General features: G+C 40.4%; 1 protein-coding gene across 1 annotated transcript in view; it reads left to right on the top strand.

Moving 5' to 3' along the window:
* The first annotated feature begins 19,855 nt into the window (after nucleotides 1-19,855).
* Nucleotides 19,856-20,483, top strand: part of LOC145404910 (transmembrane protein 45B-like) — a 19,081-nt gene continuing 18,453 nt past the window's right edge. Inside the window, exon 1 of the mRNA XM_080276414.1 lies at nucleotides 19,856-20,093. Within this exon, the coding sequence (XP_080132540.1) occupies nucleotides 19,856-20,093 (238 nt within the window). The remainder of the gene's footprint in view (nucleotides 20,094-20,483) is intronic.

Genomic DNA, 20,483 nt, shown 5'->3' on the forward strand with positions numbered 1-20,483 from the left:
ATCTCCAAGTAAGTCGCATAGTTTGATCTTAGTCTTGGTGATACAGCGCTCAGTAAGTCACCGATTGGTGTCTGAGTTGATGTTAGTGATAGTACAGGCAGTGTTGATTTATTCTGAGACTTTTTTTCTCACCCATAGCTGCTTCGAATCTGTTATTACTTCTGATGTTGGATTTCCAGTTTCGGACAGGACCAAATCTCCAAATAAGCCACTAGTTTCATTCTGGAATCGGTGATGGTGATACAGTCTTACGTACGTTGCCGACTTGATGCCTTAATCGGTAATAATGATAATACAAGCAGTGGTGATATATCTTGTGACTTTTACATCCATCGCTGCTCCTGCCAGTGCTTCGGATGCGTTGCTCTTCAGTTTGGCTAAACTGACATTTTCGGACAACGCCGTTCCATGTAAGAATAAGTTTTCCGTATTCCAGAGTCGTTAATAGTAGGCTACTGGTGACTTTGTGGTGTCATATTAAATACTCTTCTTGATCCATCGCTGCCCCTACCGCTGATTCAGACGTTGAAATGGCAGTTGCAGAGTAAAGTAAGCCGTTAGTTCGATATTGGTGGTGATGTTGTATTTCTTTATCCTATAAGTTTCCGCCAACCATTGCTGCTCCTGCTGCTGTTTAGGACGCGTGGATCTTCAGTTTTGCTCTTATTTGGAGTTTTGGGACACCACTGAAATAGTCACAATACTTTTTTCACCTCAACTTGGTTCAGATTTCTGTCCTTTATCGGCCCTAAGACTTATGTCATTGACAGAAAAAGACAATACTTCGGTTCTGCATCCTTTCCGTAGCACTTGTGATTCGCATCATATTTACTAAATAAATTAATAAAAAAGCACTTCCGACAGATAATTATCGAAGATTAATTGCTTAGAGCTGCATAAAGTATAACTGGTAAGCATTTTACTGTCAGTGTTTGTTAGTTGGTAAGTCCAAATATTTGTTATCTCTTTCATCTGATGCTTAAAGTGGCGGTAGAAATTGTGAATGCTTGTGATATACTCTTTTCAAACTTGGCCTAAAACTGCAATCTCTCTACGTTGAACGCTGAGTAGTATCAATAGATTAACAAATGATGATGCTAGCACGAACTGCTATAGAAAGGATGTAGTACTGTCTTTTTTTCTGCACTCAGCTACACGAAACAAACTGCAAAAGGACAAAAATCTGGGCCAGGTTACGGTGAAAGAAGTACCGTATAGGGTTTTATTCTAAGTGCATAGGAGGCTTCGTAGCACCCCTTCCATAGTGATTTAGCTTGCACACTGCACCTTAACATTCGCTTGTACATTATATTGTTTTATTGTCAGGATAATGTACAGTCGTGGGCATAAATAATCACCTATACTCCGGTACCCCGTACCTCAAGCTGGTTTCTTTATGCTTGGCAGGCCACAATAGAGTAAGAGGGTTTGAGACTGAGAGACGGGCCAGAGAGAGAAGGGTAGGTGGGTGGGGGGACGAGTGATGATGCGGTGGTGGAGTGAGGGAGGTAGGGAGGTGGTAGAGGAGGGAGAATGAAATGCGAAGTGGTGGTCACAAAATCTATTTTCTTTCATTCAAGGCATAATATAAAGGAGTTAATATTCGGTAAATAATGCTGCATTACACCTCGTATAGCGGCGTCAGATAACAAGCTTTAGATGGGTGGTGATATCAAGGGCTGGCCTGTAAGAGGAATATAGGCCTACCGACGTGACAGATCAAATATTAGTGCAGCGTCAGATATTTGTTTATTTGAGTATTTTGACTTCGGACGCAGAGTGGAATCTGGATGGCTTTGACTTCCGTAATGTTTATGTAAGAAAGGTCCTCTCCCATTACATGTAATTAAATTTTGGAACTAAATATCATATGCAACCTTTGACACGGCTGTATCCACAGTAAATATGATCATCCTCTCGCTATATATTCCCTCTATACAGTCACCATCATGTCAACTATTTTATGCTATCTCTATATGAAAAGCCAATTTAAAGTAATTGTGCATAAAAGGTAAATAAATTTGATGTCTGTGCATATGGGTGGGTATAATAACGATATCTCTCATAATCTGTTAGAAGGAAAATGAAACAAAATCCTACCCAAACTCCCCAAATATATCTGTGTCAATGTCTACCGACATTGGTCGAGCCAAAGCAAGCAGGAAAGCCTTAAAAGTAGTCCAGTGGCCTCCTGCCTCAATAACTTCTAGCAGTTCTCGCGGCACCGAGGAAACATTGTTGTTGACGGTTTGCTGGTTTCGTCTGAACAACTCCCACTCGTCCGTGGTGTGCTGGAGGAAGCGGACATGTGTCCTCTCGTTCTCTGGCTCCCACGTGTTGACAGTTTGGGACCATGCAGTCTCGATGGCTCTGCACTGATGTTTGATCTGTCACGTCAGTTTATTTCTCTCACGAGCCAGGCCTTGATATCACCACTTATCTAAAGCATGTTATCTGACACCGTTATACAAGGTGTAATGAAGCATAATTTACCGAATATTAACTCCTGTACATCATGCCCAGAATGAAAGAAATTAGACAAATAATGAGACCACCACTTCGTATATCATTCATCCCCCCTACCTACCCTCCCTCACTCCACTCCCGCACCATCACTCGTCTCCCCACCCACCGTCCCTTCTCTCTCTGGCCCCTCCTTCTCAACCCCTCTTACTCCAGTGTGTCTTGCCGCGCATAAAGGAGCCCTGAGGCACGGGTACCGGAGGATAGGTGATTGTTTATGACCACGACTATACACCGGTAGCATATATGAGGATAATGAGGTGTAATGTGACCAATAAACCGCAAACGAAAAAGCGTTGCAAAAGCTCCAAAGCCACGTACAATACGACCCCAGTTATTTGGAATTTCTGTTATTAGCATTATTGTTATAATAATAATAATAATATTATTATTATTATTATTATTATTATTATTATTATTACTGTTTTCATTAATATTGTTACTATTAGTATCATTAATATTGTTACTGTTAGTCTGATGTTACTTGGTGATTATGTGGGGTGTGTTGGTGATTTTCGGTATGACTGCCAAGATCGCCTCCATCCCCATTTTTCTTATTCTACTTCGTTTTTTCACGAAGTGGAATCTTAGGTTAAGTCATGCCCGTCCTTCCGTTCATCCGTTCCACGCTGTATCTCAGAAATAATTTGTTGAAATTTTCTCATATTTTGTATGTTTGTTGGGTCATAAAGGAGGTTGATGCCCGTCTTTTCGGAATTTTGAAAAAATTCCAAGATGGCCGACTTACGACCAATTTTCTAGTTTTGAAACTTTATATCCTTTATATCTGCATTACTTTAACAGATAGGTTTACAGGTTGTAACGAAGTGGAATATAGTCTGTCTGGGACATGTTTCATTTCGGGACGGCTATTGTTCCTTCCTCCCCCCCCCCCCTCTCTCGCCCCTGTTCACCCCGCAGTATAACTACATCCAGATTCGAGGGCAACGGGTCGTGTTTTAGGGGAAGACTGGGGCTCAGAAAAGCCTGACTGTCTGCTTGAATGACTCTTGTGCGGTCGATATGCATGTTTGATTTGAATGTCAGTCATTTTTGCAGGACTGACAGTTTCGAACCTTTCCATATGACGTCATTAAGTCGAATTACGCGGCACAGGAGGCTTTGTAGCACCTCTTCCTCAGGGATTTATCATATTATGTATATTACACCGTAACATGTTTGTCCTGTTTTTGTTGTTTTAATATTGCTATAGTTTGCAGCAATACCATCACAAAATAATATTGAATAATATGCAGAATAAATCACCACGGAGGAGGTTTTACGAAGTCTCCCAAGGCACTTTACCCATTTTACTCTGACCTGGCCGAAACCCAACACCTCCCCGTCTTATAGGCTATGCTCAGTTGTAACAATAAATTTACACTAGAAATTGCTGCAAGTCAAAGAACTGATGTGAAAAAGGACGCAAGAGCATAGTACTGTCTTATTCTCTTCTCGGACACTGAAATAAGCAAGAAAAGGACGCAGATCTGGGCTAAATGTATACCAGCACATGGCTTCTTGTGGGCATATAATACTCTCAGTATTCCTTGTCAGATTATACAGTGCGTTAACCCTTTCGCTGCCATGGATGCCCTTGGGTATTTTTTTAATGCAAAATGCAAACAGCTTCGCTCAGCTTTTTTTTTTCCTTTTTTTTTTTGGAAGTTCAAAGGTTAATTGGGATAGATTTCAACCTTCTAACTACCATAATTCCCCTCAGCTGGACAGTATCGTCTCGTGGAACCATGCTAGAGAATGGAATCGGTTAATATTATCGCTTGTGCTCCCTGTTAAAACTACCTGTAAAATATAAATATAAATAAATATAGATAAGAATGTGTAAAAATTAAATAAATCTCCAAGGACGAGAGGTTCTAGCGAGCTTTCTATAGCAAGGAGAAAATTCAGCTTCAAGGCTCAGTTATCATTTTCTTTTTTAGTTCTTGTCGGCGTTAAGGTTATGGGAATTCCGTGTTTATTATCATCATCATTATCGTAATTCAACTTGTCAAAACGTCAATAGGTAGGAATGCAGTGAGAGAAGTAAATAACATGTCTCGGCCTTCCTTATCTTAGGCCATGATGCGTGTCATATCAGTGTTATGTGAGCGAGATGCCATAATCCTTCGTCACCACCGCTATTACCACCACTACCACCTTCGTGAATAGCAGTAGTATCATCGTTGTCGTTGTCGTAGTCTAGTTTCGCAATGAAGGTGTTAAAATCAGTATTCTTAAATCGTTCGGTACGATGACGCCTTTCTGTCCCATTTTTGCTACTCTTATGATTTTGGGAAGGACTCCCCGGAATGAAGGAGTTATTGACCAGTGCTGTGACGTCTGTTTTCTTTTTCATTCTTCTTTTTTCTAATTTCTAGCGTTTCTTTTTAGCTTTTTTTTCTGTTAATTTATCAAGTCTTTGAGAGCCCTTGGTGGTGAAGAGTTTAATGCAGACATATCCAATCCCTCCGGTTCAAAATGTCCTTGATAATATCGCCTGGACACAGATAGAAAGAAATATTAAAACTCACCCTGGTAATCAAGGGGCTGCAGTCTCCAACATATTCATGAGCACAGTGGCGCTCTTCATCACATGAGTTTAGGAATGACTGTATGCATTCAGTGCGCTAAGGATATGGTAAATAGTAACGAACATCATACCAGTCTACTAGTTTTATCTTCTGTTTTACCGTCTGTGTTCTGGATCTGTCCTGTGGTACTGCAACGGGGTGCTTTCATTCGGTGGCACTGATATGCCTGAGTAACTCTGCTGTCCAGTTATGTAAACGCCCCTCAACTCCCTCCCTGGTCCCAGAAGGGAGGATGATGGACTGCCGAAGATGGGTAGCTTCAGACTGCAGTCCACCTAGTTCACATTTCAGATGAAGCTGGAGCAACTGTTGTCTATCTATCCTATGCTCATCCTATCTTACAACGTGCCGCTGCCAGCATCGCCTTAGACTTATCCTCCTCGTAATCGTTGTATTATTATTGTTTTTATTATTATTATTATTATTATTATTATTATTATTATTATTATCTATAGCCAGACGCCATAATTTCATAAGGAGTGGCCATTTGTCTTTGAATTAGTGGTGTTACGGGGATGGGTACTAACCCTCCGCCAACCCTCTTGTTGACCCGTAGGGAACACGTGTGGGTTGGTTATATGGTTACCACCCAGCTTTGTAGATGGATTCCTGACTTACAGAAAACCATTTGGCTTGTCACTCAATGTTAAGCTACCTGAAAACGAAAGAAGAATAAAAGGTGACAGGAAAGATGGGAGAAATAGGAAGAGAGAGGGCAAACACAGAAAAAGGGATAAAAATAAAGGAAGATGTAGGCAGCACTACATCACGTGAGTGGATGACGGTCGCCACCCCCTACCACAAACGAAAACATTATCAGTAGTTCAGCACCAAAGGTATTGTACTTTAGAGACTATCAAATCAACAACGGGTCCACATTCATCATTACAGAGTGAATAGAAAAATAACCGGTGTTACTATAGCAGCTTTTCTCATAATTCGTCACCATCTTGAAAATAAGCGCCAAGTTTAATACTAAAACTGATTTACCTTGGAAACATTATAGCTACAGGACCAGAGCACATCGTCGGACAGCTAATGGAAAAGCAACAGGTGCTACTTACGAGGGTTTGCTTAAAAATCCGTCACCGCCCTGCTGAAAAGTCAAAAAAAAAAAAAAAAAACCGCCAAAGTGAGAACCAAAGCTTGGTTAGCATGGATATTAAATAAGGCTGTTGTGGACCTACGAATATCGTTGGAAAAGGTGTTGGGGGTTGTGAGTCGTATCTGTGAGTGGTATCAGTGAGTCAATGTCACACTTTAGTACTGGTAAGGTTGCATCACTGTGGCACTTCAACCTTTCTATCACCATCCGGATAACTGGGAGATACAATTTCGGACATTAATATCGATTCACTTCTGCACGATAAATAACGAGGCACTGAACAAGGACTTTCAGTACCGTGATGTGACCGTCAGAGTTCAACAAACTTCCCAGAAAACTGTTTGAGAGACTGTGTAAGAGCGTCATAACTGTTTCATTAATAAGTAGAGCGATTACCTTGACCCCAACTGTACACATTAAAAAAAAAAAAAAAAGTCGCGGTATTGGTGCACACTTGACGCGAAGCAATCTGACCCCAAAGACTGTAATGAATGACAAATGCCCGTCGGTAGACCCAAGGATGAGAGACGGGGCAGGATAGTTCACTGAAGCGTCATCACTACTATACTGTTGTCATTCTTCTGTGACGTCACGGATAGCGCATCAAGTGGTACCCGAGGCCCTGCCAGCTTATCCACAACGGATAGCTTTCCGGTCAATTTGTCCTGTCTTTCTTGTCATTAATAAATATATTGTACAGTGTTGTAAAAAAAAAAAAAAGTAGATACTTTCTCTAACATTGATATTACACATAATTTGTGAAAATATTCAACTGCATTAAGAAAATTTATATGCCACAATGCTCTTACTGTTGAAGCTAAAACATGATAAAACATCTCACTGCAATGCATTTACATGTCCCCTTTTATGCTTAATGCAATTCTACAAAAACTGGCTTTAGTTTACAAAAATTACCGGAAGCAAAATGAACTAAATAAACCAAGAATAATTTTAGGAGTCTCAAGACAGTTGTAAGTAGGCTAGTTCTATAATGCAGCACTGGGAGACAGCGATGAAATATAGTCCATTTCTCTCATTACTTAATTGAATTAAAACAATATTAGTTTATAAAAAAAAAAAAATCAATATCTACTCACCCCTAAAGGATTATCGATTTGCTGATGTTATAACTGGATAGAAAAGCAGGAAAATGGAGGTAGTGATACTTTTGGGTGGAAAATTCTCTAGTGTACTCACGAACACTAATTTCTGCTCAGGGATGCCACTTTCCTACCCCTAGATACCCAAGGAAGAGGGCGGGGGGGGGGGGGGACGAAATGAGATCCACCTGCCTCTACCCCAGCTCCCAACCCTCCCCCATACCCCTTACCTCCACATCCCAACCCATTAGTCTTAACTGGCAGTTACAACTCAAAATGGCCTCATACATAACACTCTTGATCACACTGTTGTTACACAGACATAAAACAACAGGATATGTAAAAACTATATAACTGTCAACATGCAGCAGCAAGAAATTAATGCATTATAACATTGACAGTAAAACAAAAACATTAACAACGGACATTCCAGGCCTCATGCGTTGGGTGCACTGCATTGAACACACACACACACACACACACACACACACACACCGCTCGCTGGTGCAGTGGTAACGTTCCCGCTTGCCAACTGGTGAACGGGAGTTCGCGCCTCGCTCAGGTTGCGAAAAGTTTCACTGACGAAGTGGGTGGTTACTGTCCTCCTTGAGCAAGGGGACGGGTGTGTGCGTGTGTGAAGGTCACAGCCTTGCCCTTAGATCGGACTATATGAGCTCTCAGCTCCCTTCCGGGAGGGTAAAAGCTGACGATCACGACCATTAAGTGATCCTGACCGACCCGGTGAATTACACTCAAATGTGGATGGAATGGTATCTAAATTATTAGAGATGAATGATTATGTCAGAGAAAATAAACCACATATAATATGCCTAACTGAAACAAAATTAACACCAAGGATATCGAATGACATCCTAAACTTAGAGGAATATAGTATATGAAGAAGAGATAGGAACTTAAAAAAAGGAGGAGGAATTATAATATTAACTAAGAAAAATCTAAAAGTCAAAGAAATAGACAAGTAGAACTGATTGCAGTAGAGATCAATACATCTGAAGGGAAAGTAATTGTAGCCAATTTGTACATGCCACCCAGATCAAACACATGGGAAAGAGACGAATATGAGGACCTGGCGGAGAGTACAGTACATTTCAGTTTAAGAGCATTACTACATAAAATGGAAAAGAAATCGAAAAGAATTATACTAACTGGAGATTTTAATACAAATATAAATTGGAATACTCTAGATATAAGCCAAGAAAGCTATTGGGACCAAAATCTCCTGGATCTTGTGCAAGAGTTTTTCCTAACGCAACATGTAAGGGAAAGCACCAGAAAAAGAGGACTTGATGTGCCCTCAATGCTAGATCTCATATTTACTAGGCAAGAAAACGATATTGACAATTTAATATATCACCCCCCATTCGGCAAAAGCGACCATGCAGTACTAAATTACAATTTCAGGATTGCATATGACATAGATAAGTTACAAAAAGAGCCTAAACTATAAAAAGGGAAAGTATCATGATCTAAAGAAGTACTTCTTAGAAATTGCTTGGGAAAAGGAGCTTAGAGGACAAGATTTAAATGCTATATATGAAAAATTCTGTGAACTTTATGAAATAGGAGTCCAGAAGTACATCCCACAGCACAGAGAAGCAGAAAAGAAAATAAAGAAATGGTTCAATACAGAATGTAAAAAATCAAAAGAAAAAAGAGGTTTGTTGTGGAATAGCTACAGAAGACACAATAGTGAAAGGGCATATTATAATAATTACAAACAGGCAAGAAACGATTATACAAGAATAAGGAGGGAAGCCCAAAAACAGTTTGAGGAGGATATCATAAATAAAAGTAGTGATCAACCAAAGCTATTTTACAGCTACATCAGAAGCAAAACCAAAGTAAAAGATAAAATACAATCCATTGCGGACGATGGAATCACCTATACACAAAAGAAAGATATTTGTGAAGCACTGAACAAGAATTTCCAATCAGTTTTTAGAGGAAAAAATTTTTGAGAGGGATTATGTGGAACATGCATGGCCACACATATTACCAGATATACAAACATCGGAAAAAGAAATACAGGAGGAGCTAAGTAATTAGACAAAGGAAAAGCAAATGGTCCTGACGAAATTTCATGTTGGATGCTACGTGAATGTGCAAAGGAGTTAAGTAAACCATTATTTTTAATTTTCAAGAAATCCTTGAGTCAAGGTAAACTACCTGATATTTGGAAGAAAGCAAACATTGTTCCCTTATTCAAGAAAGGGAATAGACAAAATCCACTTAACTACCGACCAGTATCACTAACCAGTGTTGTAAGCAAGGTATTAGAAAAGCTTATAAGAAAAGCTTGGGTAAATCACCTAGAAGAACACAGTATGATAACAGAAAGACAGTTTAGTTTCAGAAAAGGAAAATCATGTGTTACTAATCTGTTGAGCTACAATGACAATGTAACAGACACATTACAGGAAAGAGAAGGATGGGTGGACAGTATCTATTTAGATGTCAAGAAAGCATTTGACACAGTACCACACCAAAGACTTTCATGGAAACTGTACCATCAAGGAGGAATTCGAGGCAGTCTGTACTGTTGGATGCAAGATTTTCTCATGAAAAGAAAAATGAGAACAGTACTAAGAGGAAATTACTCATCATGGAAAGAAGTGACTAGTGGAGTACCACAGGGCTCAGTGCGCCATGGCACCAATCATGTTTTTAGTGTATGTAAATGATATAGACAGTAACACTGGAAATTAAAGCTATCTAAATATGTTTGCAGATGATGCAAAAATACAAAGGAGAATTACTACCACAGACTCCTGTAACGAGCTACATAGCAAATGGAATTCAATGTGGACAAGTGTCATGTAATCAAGTTAGGTAAGAGTGGAAAAAGACCTGATTGGGATTATACATTAGGAAATAAAACCCTACACACATCAGAAAGAGAGAAGGACCTAGATGTGATTGTCAATAACAGACTATCTCCAGCTGACCACATCAGTGAGAAGGTACGGAACATGTATACACTGCTTGTCAATATGAGAATAGCGTTTACATACATAAATGAAGACATGCTAAGAAGGATAATAACATCATTCATCAGACCAACCCTGGAGTATGCATCAGTAGTCTGGAGTCCTCATCTCAAAAAAACACAGACAAGATTGAAAAAGTTAAAAGGGCCGCTACAAGATGGGTACCAAGCTCAAGGGATCTAAGCTACGAAGAAAGACTAAATAAACTGAATCTACCAACACTACAGGAGAGAAGGAAAAGAGGTGACATGATTATGCTATATAAATGCATATCAGGATAGGAGAAAATAGACATAAATGATTACTTAACATATGGGGAAGCATCAGCAAGAGGACACTTGCAAAAAGCTGCATAAAAAAAAAAAGAGGTGATAAAGACGTAAGGAAATTTAGTTTCCCAAATAGAGCAATTGATCAATGGAATGCACTACCGAATGAAATAGTGTGTGCCAAAACAATTCACAAATTTAAGGATATGTACGATAAATATGGTTTAAGACACGGGACAGTACGAGCTTGACTCATTCCTATAAAGATACAATTAGGTAAGAACAGACATACGCACACACACACACACACACACACACACACACACACACACACACACACACACACACACGCATGCGCGCGCGCGCAAACATGCACGCACCACATCCACCCGTGCACATGCACTGATTCACTCTCTCTCTCTCTCTTTGTGTGTGTGTGTGTGTGTGTGTGTGTGTGTGTGTGTGTGTGTGTGTGTGCGCGCGCGCGCGCGACAGCTAGAGTCAGAGGCAAAGACTGCGATAAAGACAGCGACAGCTATAGAGTTAGCATTACAGAGGCAGTGAAATTAAAAGTGATTTACAGACAAACGGATGTAGGCTATAAGAGAGAGAGAGAGAGAAAAAAAAGAGAGAGACAGAGAGAGAGAGAGCGTGCTTGTGTATATGCATATACTTTTGCGTGCGTGTGTGAGCATATAAATGTGTGTGAATGTATGTGTGTGTATGTGTTTATATGTGTGTGTGTGCGTGTGTCTGTGTGAGTGTGTGAATGTGTGTGTACGTGTATGTGTGCGTGTGTGTGTATGCGTGTGCGTGTATGTATTTGTATGTGTGTGCTCTTGCCTAATTGTGTATCTTTACAGGAGGGAGTCAAGCTTGTACTGTCCTGTGCATTAAACTAGTTTTATCATACATATCTTTACATTTATGAATAGTTTTGGCAAGCACTATTTCATTCGGTAATGCATTCCACTGATCAATTGCCCTATTTGGGAAACTGAATTTCCTAACGTCATTATCACCTCTCTTCTTATGTAGTTTTTTGAAGTGTCCTCTTGCCGATGCTTCCCCATAGGTTATATATTCATTTATGTCAATTTTCTCTCTCCCTGATATGCATTTATATAGCATAATCATGTCTCCTCTTTCCCTTCTCTCCTGTAGTGTTGGTTGATTCAGTTTATTTAGTCTTTCTTCGTAGCTTAGATCCCTTACGCTTGGTACCCATCTTATAGCTGCCCTTTGTACTTTTTCAGTCTTATCTATTGTTTTTTTCTAAATGAGGATTCCAGACTACTGATGCATACTGCAAGGTTGGTCTGATGAATGATGTTATTATCTTTTTTCAGCATGTCTGCATTAATAAATGTGAATGATTCTCATATTTGCAAGCCGTGTATACATGTTACATATACCTTCTCCCTGACGTTGTCAGCTGGAGATAGTCTGTTATTGATAATCACTCCTAGGACCTTCTCTCTTTCTGATTTGTGTAGGGTTGAACTTCCTAACTTATAATCCCAATCTGGCCTTTTTTCACTTTTACCAAACTTTATAACATGACACTTGTCCACATTATATTCCACTTGCCATTTATTGCTCCATTCATGACGCTTATTTAATTCTTCATGTAGCTCTCTGCAAGAACCTGTGTTAGTAATTTTCCTTTGTATTTTTGCATCATCAGTAAACATATTTAGATAGCTTCCATTTCCATTGTTATTGTCTGTGTCATTTATATATACTAAAAACAATATTGGTGCCAGCACTGAGCCCTGTGGACCTCCGGTAGTCACTTCCCTCCATGATGAATAATTTTCCCTTAGTACTGTTCTCATTTCCCTTTTTCTGAGAAAATCCTGCATCCAGCAGTACAGGTTGCCTTGGATTCCTCCTTGATAGTACAGTTTCCATAAAAGTCTTTGGTGTGGTATTCTGTCAAATGCTTTCTTGAAATCTAAATAGATACTGTCCATCCATCCCTCCTTTTTCTGTAATGCTTCTGTAACTCTATCATAGTAGCTTAATAGATTAGTAACACATAATTTTCCTTTTCTAAAATCGAACTGCGTTTCTGTTATCATACTGTGTTCTTCTAGATGATTTACCCAGAATTTTCTTATCAGCTTTTCTAGTATCTTACTTACAACACTGGTCAATGATACTGGTCGGCAGTTGAGTGGCTTCTGTCTATTCCTTATCTTGAATAGGGGAACAATGTTTGCTTTCTTCCAAATATCAGGTAGTTTACCGTGACTTAAGATTCCTTGAATATTAAATATATTGGTCTACTTAACTGTTCTGCGCATTCGTGTAGCACTCAACCTGAAATTTCGTCAGGACCATATGCTTTTCCTTTGTCTAATTTACTTATGTCTTCCTGTATGTCTTTTTCTGATATTTGTATATTTGGAAAATGTGTGGGCATGCATGTTCCATGTCATCTCTTTCAAAATTATTTTCTTTTGTAAAAACTTATTGGAAATTTTTATTTAGCGATCTACAGATATCTTTCTCTTGTGTATAGATGATCCCGTTTATTTTATCTCTAACTTTGGTTTTGCTTCGGATGTAGCTATAAAATAGCTTAGGTTGATCACTACTTTTGTAACGTCTTCCCCAAACTGTCCTTGGGCTTCCCTCCTCATCCTTGTATAATCATTTCTTGCCTGTTTATAGTTGTTATATTCCCTCTCACTATTGTGTCATATGTATCTATTCGACAACAAGTCTGCAGGTTTTTTACATTCTGTGTTAAATCATTTCTTTATTTTCATTTCTGTTTCTTTGTGATGAGGGATGTAATTTTGGACTCTTACTTAATAGAAAACACAGAATTTTCCATATATAACATTTAAATTTAAAACTTGTCCTCTAAGCTCCTCTTCCCACTCTATTTCTAAGAAGTATTTTTTTCAGGTCATGGTAGTTGCCCTTTGTGTAGTTTAGACTCTTTTGTACCTCTCATTACTGGTAACTATGCCATATGCAGTCCTGAAGTTGCAGTTTAATACTGCATGGTCGCTTTTGCCGAATGGAGGGTGATACATTATATATATTGTCAATATCATTCTTGCCTAGTAAATATAAGATCTAGTACTGATGGATCATCTTTCTGGGGGGTAGTGTTTTCCTTTACATGCTGTGTTAGGAAAAACTCCTGCACAAGATCCAGAAGCTTTTGATCCCAACAGCTTTCATGGCATCTTACTTCAAGGGTATTCCAGTTTATATTTGCATTGAAATCTCCAGTTAATTTAATTCTTTTAGATTCTTCCTTCATTCTATGTAATAATGTTCTAAAACTCTGATCTGTACTTTATGCCAGGTCTTCATATTCGCCTCTTTCCCAACTGTTTGTTTTGGGTGGCTTGTATAAATTTGCCACAGTTACTTTCCCTTCAGGTGTGTTAATCTCCAATGAAATCAGTTCTGCTTGTGAGGGTATATCTAGTTCTGTTTCTTTGACTTGTAGATTTTTCCTTGTTAAGATTATAATTTCTCCTTTTCTAAAATTTCTGTCTCTTCTCCACATATTGTATTCCTCTAAGTTTAGGGTACCGTTTGATATCTTTGGGGTTAATTTTGTTTCAGTTAGGGCGCATCCACATGTGTGCTCGAACAAGTGCTGGCAACATGTAAACAACACAGTAACGAACACGCTGCAAACATGATGGAAATAGCAGCGTCCAGATCATGTTGGCAACATCATGATGAAGTTACAGCTGCCTGGTATGGACACACTTATCCCATCGCCTCTGCTGCCAGTGTTCGAAGCTGCACTGAAACACTTTTGCATACATCTGTCCAAATACTGTTGCAGACATGTTCCCGAACATGGCTTTATGGTGTTTAGGAACTTCTCTGAGTTCAGGCAAAGGCTTATAATGAACATATGTTCGTATTCTAAGTAGGGTAGGAAACTTTGTAGCACCTTTATTTTAGCGATTTGTTTTGCCTATGACATCATAACATTAGCTTGCATGCTAATCGTTTTAATAATGACACAGTTTGCATCTATACCATACTATAGGGTACTGAGTTGCGCTGCGCAGAATAAATTCTCTTGGAAATAGGCATTATGAAATCTCCAAAGTCACTTACAGAACAACCATTAAATCTCAAAAAGTTTTGTGAATACGGCCGCTAGACTAAATAGCCTACACCCGGGCCCCTACGCTTCTGGCAGGAGCAACTCGGGATTGGATAATGGGCGGCTGGATGAAACCTCACATCTACGTCCTTCTACAATGAGTACACAACGAAGCAGGGATGGGATTCTCAAAAGCATTTTTTACAATATATTCCCTGACGTAACTCGGCTTGATTTTGCAGGATGGACTATGAGAGCAGAATCATTCCTTGTCTTTCATTCTTTCGTCAGGAGCAATTCTGGGTTACATGTGGAAAATTATCATAGCTGTTGCTCTGTTTCGGGTGGAAGGACCATGGAAGAAAAGAGAAGAAATTTTCCATGTCTCCAGTTCTTCCTACTCAAACATATCTAAATTTTGACAAGGCATCCATCGAAAATATGTTAATGAATCTCCCCCCAGTACAACAAATGTGTGTGCTCGTTGCCCGGCCTTGTTGTACCACTGTGGTGTGTTGATATGGCATTGTTCCTTACAGATACGCTACACCACCACAGCTTTTAATCTTGCCTTATCTTATCGCTCTGTGTGTGTGTGTGTGTGTGTGTGTGTGTGTGTGTGTGTGTGTGTGTAAGCCAGCTGTATCATGGTGATAACGAGGTGGGTGAGGAAGATGGATGGATGGATGGATAATGATTTGGAAAGTGCGTGGATAGATGGATAGGTAGAGTGGTTGGTAGATGGATGGTGGAGGATCGGGAAGGTAGATGTTTAGATGGATATTGACTAGGTAGGTTAACGCAGTAGATAGATGGAGAGTGAAAGGATGAAGAAATAGATAGGTAAATGAATTGCTGGATGGATAGATGGATGGATGAATGGGTGTGATGGGAAGTTGGGTAGACGAATGGATGGTGAATGAATAGATGGACGATGGTGGATGATAGATGGGTGGGGAAATATGTAGACTGATGCATGAATAAACCCAATAGATAAATGCACACGAAAATGAGAGAGAGAGAGAGAGAGATGATGATGATGATGATGATGATGATGATGATAAGGGCTTTGTTGTTGATGCTGATGATGACGATGATAATAATAGCAAAGACAATGATGACAACAGTAGCAATGGTAATGATGATGATAATGACAACGATGATGATGATGATGGTGATGATGGATGAATGTTCAGTGATAAATGCATTGCCTCTCTGTGTGCGTGTGCAGTCATGTTGAGTTCAGGATGGCGCTCAGCTGTGGCAGATATTGAGAGGGGTTGGTGGTAGTGTGTCCGTTCATGTGCTACCATATTTTCCCACCCTGCCTATTCTTGTTGGTGACACACAGACACTGATGCATGTTAAACAGGGATAGATATATAGACAGATAGAGAAAGAGAGAGAGAGAGAGAGAGAGAGAGAGAGAGAGAGAGAGAGAGAGAGAGAGAGAGAGAGAGAGAGAGAGAGAGAGAGAGAAATAGATACATAGATATTGTTAGTTAGATAGATAGACAGACAGATATATACAAAGATGCATAGACAGATGTAGGTAGATACACATAGACAAAGAGATAGATAGATATACATAGATATAAGTAGATACAGTTGGACAGATAGATACACAGATAGACTAGACATAGATAGATAGACATAAACATAGACAAATAGATATATAGATAGACAAATAGATAGATGGATGGATGGATGGATGGATGGATGCATAGATAAATAGACAGACAAATAAACATAAATAGATAAGTAGGTAAATAGACAGACAGATTGATAGATAGATCGGTAGATGGATGGACAGGTATATGGACAGACAGGCAGACACAGACATAAATAGACAGAGGGATAGATAAAAAGAATCCACACACACACACACACACACACACACACACACACACACACACACACACACACACACACACACACACACACACACACACACAGTTAAGTAATCACAGCGACATCACAGAGCCAATACAACACCTAGGCTTGCCATGCCCTGCTCACTGCTACGAATGTTGAGTGGCTGGTTTGTATGTCCGGTACTGAGGTTAAATTCGCTTGTCATTATACACACTGGTCTGGCAATGAAGGAATTTGAGTATATCCTGTACAACTCTTACGTAAATCTCTCTCTCTCTCTCTCTCTCTCCCTCCTTCCCTGACACCGACCATTTCCTCTCACAGTACAGCCGTCTTGAAATCTGTGGTCATGCAACCCATAGCTTATCTTCCCTCTACACACCAGTCAAACTATGTGTGTGTGTGTGTGTGTGTGTGTGTGTGTGTGTGTGTGTGTGTGTGTGTGTGTGTGTGTGTGTGTGTGTGTGTGTGTGTGTGTGTGTGTGTGTGTGTGTGTGTGTGTGTGTGTGTGTGTGTGTGTGTGTGTGTGTGTGTGTGTGTGTGTGTGTGTGTGTGTGTGTGTGTGTGTGTGTGTGTGTGTGTGTGTGTGTGTGTGTGTGTGTGTGTGTGTGTGTGTGTGTGTGTGTGTGTGTGTGTGTGTGTGTGTGTGTGTGTGTGTGTGTGTGTGTGTGTGTGTGTGTGTGTGTGTGTGTGTGTGTGTGTGTGTGTGTGTGTGTGTGTGTGTGTGTGTGTGTGTGTGTGTGTGTGTGTGTGTGTGTGTGTGTGTGTGTGTGTGTGTGTGTGTGTGTGTGTGTGTGTGTGTGTGTGTGTGTGTGTGTGTGTGTGTGTGTGTGTGTGTGTGTGTGTGTGTGTGTGTGTGTGTGTGTGTGTGTGTGTGTGTGTGTGTGTGTGTGTGTGTGTGTGTGTGTCTCTCCTACACACGATATGCAGTATATATATGCTAATACATACCAGCTGTGCAGTCTACATATCTTCCTTACACACTAGTCATGCAAGATGTTCATTAGACCTGATTTCCTTCCCACCATATACGTCATGCGGAATACAAGTATATCTCTTCTTTTTACACCCCAGCCATCCACACACCTCCTTTCTGTAGCACCATGCGGATGTATGTATATGACCGACAAGGCAAGCGCCCCAAAACATTGTGAGGCTTTGCCGCCAAGTCGAAAGGGAGCAAGGGAAGAGAGTAAGAATTAGTTGACGAGGATGTGAATTTTCAGAAAAAGGAACAAATGTCACGGCCTAACCCGATATGTATGGACAGCATCTTGTGGGTAGAAGACAATCACAGACACATATGACTGACAGGGATAACTCTCAACAGCATCTTCTCAGACTACAATACGCAACCGTCGAGTTATAAACCCAGGTTCTTGGTTCGGGTTTAGATTCGAGTAGGCTGGAGTAAAATGAAACCCTATCCAAAGGTCTCGTGGTTGACCCGGGAGCATATTCTCGAAATCTATTGGAGTTCGGCGCCCGACCCGGTTTAGGTTAGGTTAGGTTAGGTTAGCATGGGGTAGATTAAGCTAGAATAGGATGACAAGTGATGAATATCTCAGTATTTTTTGCCGGGAAATACTCTGAGAACAGTTAGAAGAGAATCATGTGGTTAGTTTGTGAGCTACGACCCGAGCGTCACCCACGGCTCAAGCGGCTTGCAAAAGTGCCAAATAGCAATAGACTTCTGGAATTTGCGATCCGGGAATCGAACCCAGGTTCTCTCGCTTCTGAGGCGAGTATGTTTCCGGTTACACCACCTCCACTCTTTCACCATACAATTCATGCATACACTCCATATATCTTTTCACCATACATATGTCATGCTGTCCACCGCACCTGCCACGCAATCTGTAAATCTTTATACAGTTGGCCCACCATACAGTTACAGTGTCGTATCCTACTTGTAAGTGGCTTTGGGGACTTGGTAGCAGGTAGCACCTTTTCCGTAGCTATTTATTATTTACATTAAATTTCTCTTTCCTTTGTTTTATTTTCGTAAAAATTATGTCGATATTAAAACGAAATGAATCACATACAATAGAATGTTGAGGTGTAATATGAAGATAACTGTTTTAGGGAGAGACGCGAAGAAACCTCCAATGCCTCCTGGAATATGGTTCATAGAGACATGTTGTTTGGCTTAGAGACGTACTTGTGGAGGTCTCCTTCTATGAACTCTTGTACTGGGAGCTGAAGAAACATATATAGATATATTTAGTAACTCGCAATATCCTTTTCAGCATTTAAAGTTCTCAATCAGTTTATAACCTCTTAAAAGCATATTTTCAACCCTTTCAGCTCGAGGACCTACTGTTAGTTTTTTTTTTTTTCATTATTGTTAATGTTTGTTGGTTGTTTATATGCATCGGTTCTCGCATGAAAAGTAATTTCATCTACCGTAGCCTCGAAGGCCAATTACTTTTCTCATGCCATGTGCTATAATTTTCCTAGGCCAGTATAACCATAAAGTCCTTCTAATCTACTGGTATTTATAGCCGTGTTCGGAGAACATTCATTTCTATTCGTGTTCTTGGGACATTTGTTTCATTTTGTGCTGTATGAAATTTATCTTGGTCATTTTGTATCATTTCTTTTCGTAGGACGTGCATTTTTATGTATTCTTTTTCTCCTACAGACAGTGTGTCAGCCAGCTGAGTGCAGAATCATCCACTAGGCCAGGTCAAGTGGACAGTTCGTCAGCCGAAAGAACTGTAAACAAGAGCGAGCCAGTCGCTTCGTTACTCAGACTGACACTACCACAACGCAGACATCTGTTTATACACTCATTAGTCCATCTGTTTAGATATTTATCTATTAGTCATAAATCCATTCACACATCCACTCATCTAGTAAGTTATCATTACCCATTCAAGGAGTCAGTCATCTGTTAATATAGTCAACCCGACAAATCAGCCACACACATGCTCATTCACTGAGTCAGCTGTACACTCCATCCATCCGTATATCCATCCTTCTGTTCACTGGATCATCCATCCTTTCTTCCATTCATCCATCCAGTGGGTCAGCCATCCATCCATCAATAAAATTTCCCCCCATCCATTCATCCATCCACTGAGTCAGCCAACTTTCCATTTATCTATCCATCCATTGAGTTAGCCATCCATCTATTTATTCATCCATTCATCCATCATTTCAGTGAGTAAGCCATACATCCAACTATCCATCCACTCATTCATCTAGTAAGTCATCCACCCATCCACCCAGCACACCCATCCAACCAGCACACCCATCCACCCAGTACACCCACCCACTTAAAAAATGGGTTCGTTCATGGGCCACGTCGTCCCCGGCACGTTCTTCCTGCTCTTCGGTCTGTGGTATATGTACAGCATCTTCAAGCGCTACCACCTGTGTCGGCGCGCTGAGGCCCAGGTGGAGGGGGGCGGGGGAGGAAGGACAATATACCGCAACACGGCCAGCTTCCCGTGTCCGTGTTTCTCCCGGCTCCCGGCAGAAGGGTTGTTGAAGATCACGGCAATTATAATAGGCATGACGGGTGAGTGGCTGGATTATCGGCATGATGGGTGTGTGGTTAGATATATGTGGTGGTCCGTATATAACGCTGGTCGCACACTCTGCCAAACTATTTCTTGTGCGTTGCGGGGACGGCTCAGTCAGTGGTATCAGCATCTACCCTGCATCATTCATTTATTTCCTGTTTCCACTTCCACGTCCACATCACCGGACTGAGCCATCCCCGCAACATTACAAACACTGCCAGGTGAGTATAAAGTGGAGAGCTATTTACGAACTATCCTCTATATAAAGTTAATGGACATATTCCAGAAATGCAGTTCTTTGATACTAACTCGTTCACTATTTAATTATTCTCGTGATTTTGGGAGCGCTAATCAGGAATAGTAGCGTCTTGTGTTACTGATTACAT

The sequence above is a fragment of the Coenobita brevimanus genome, chromosome 65, assembly GCF_032717465.1.
Source record: "Coenobita brevimanus isolate Jiangsu-jjx chromosome 65, ASM3271746v2, whole genome shotgun sequence".
NCBI classification, from domain to species: domain Eukaryota; kingdom Metazoa; phylum Arthropoda; class Malacostraca; order Decapoda; family Coenobitidae; genus Coenobita; species Coenobita brevimanus.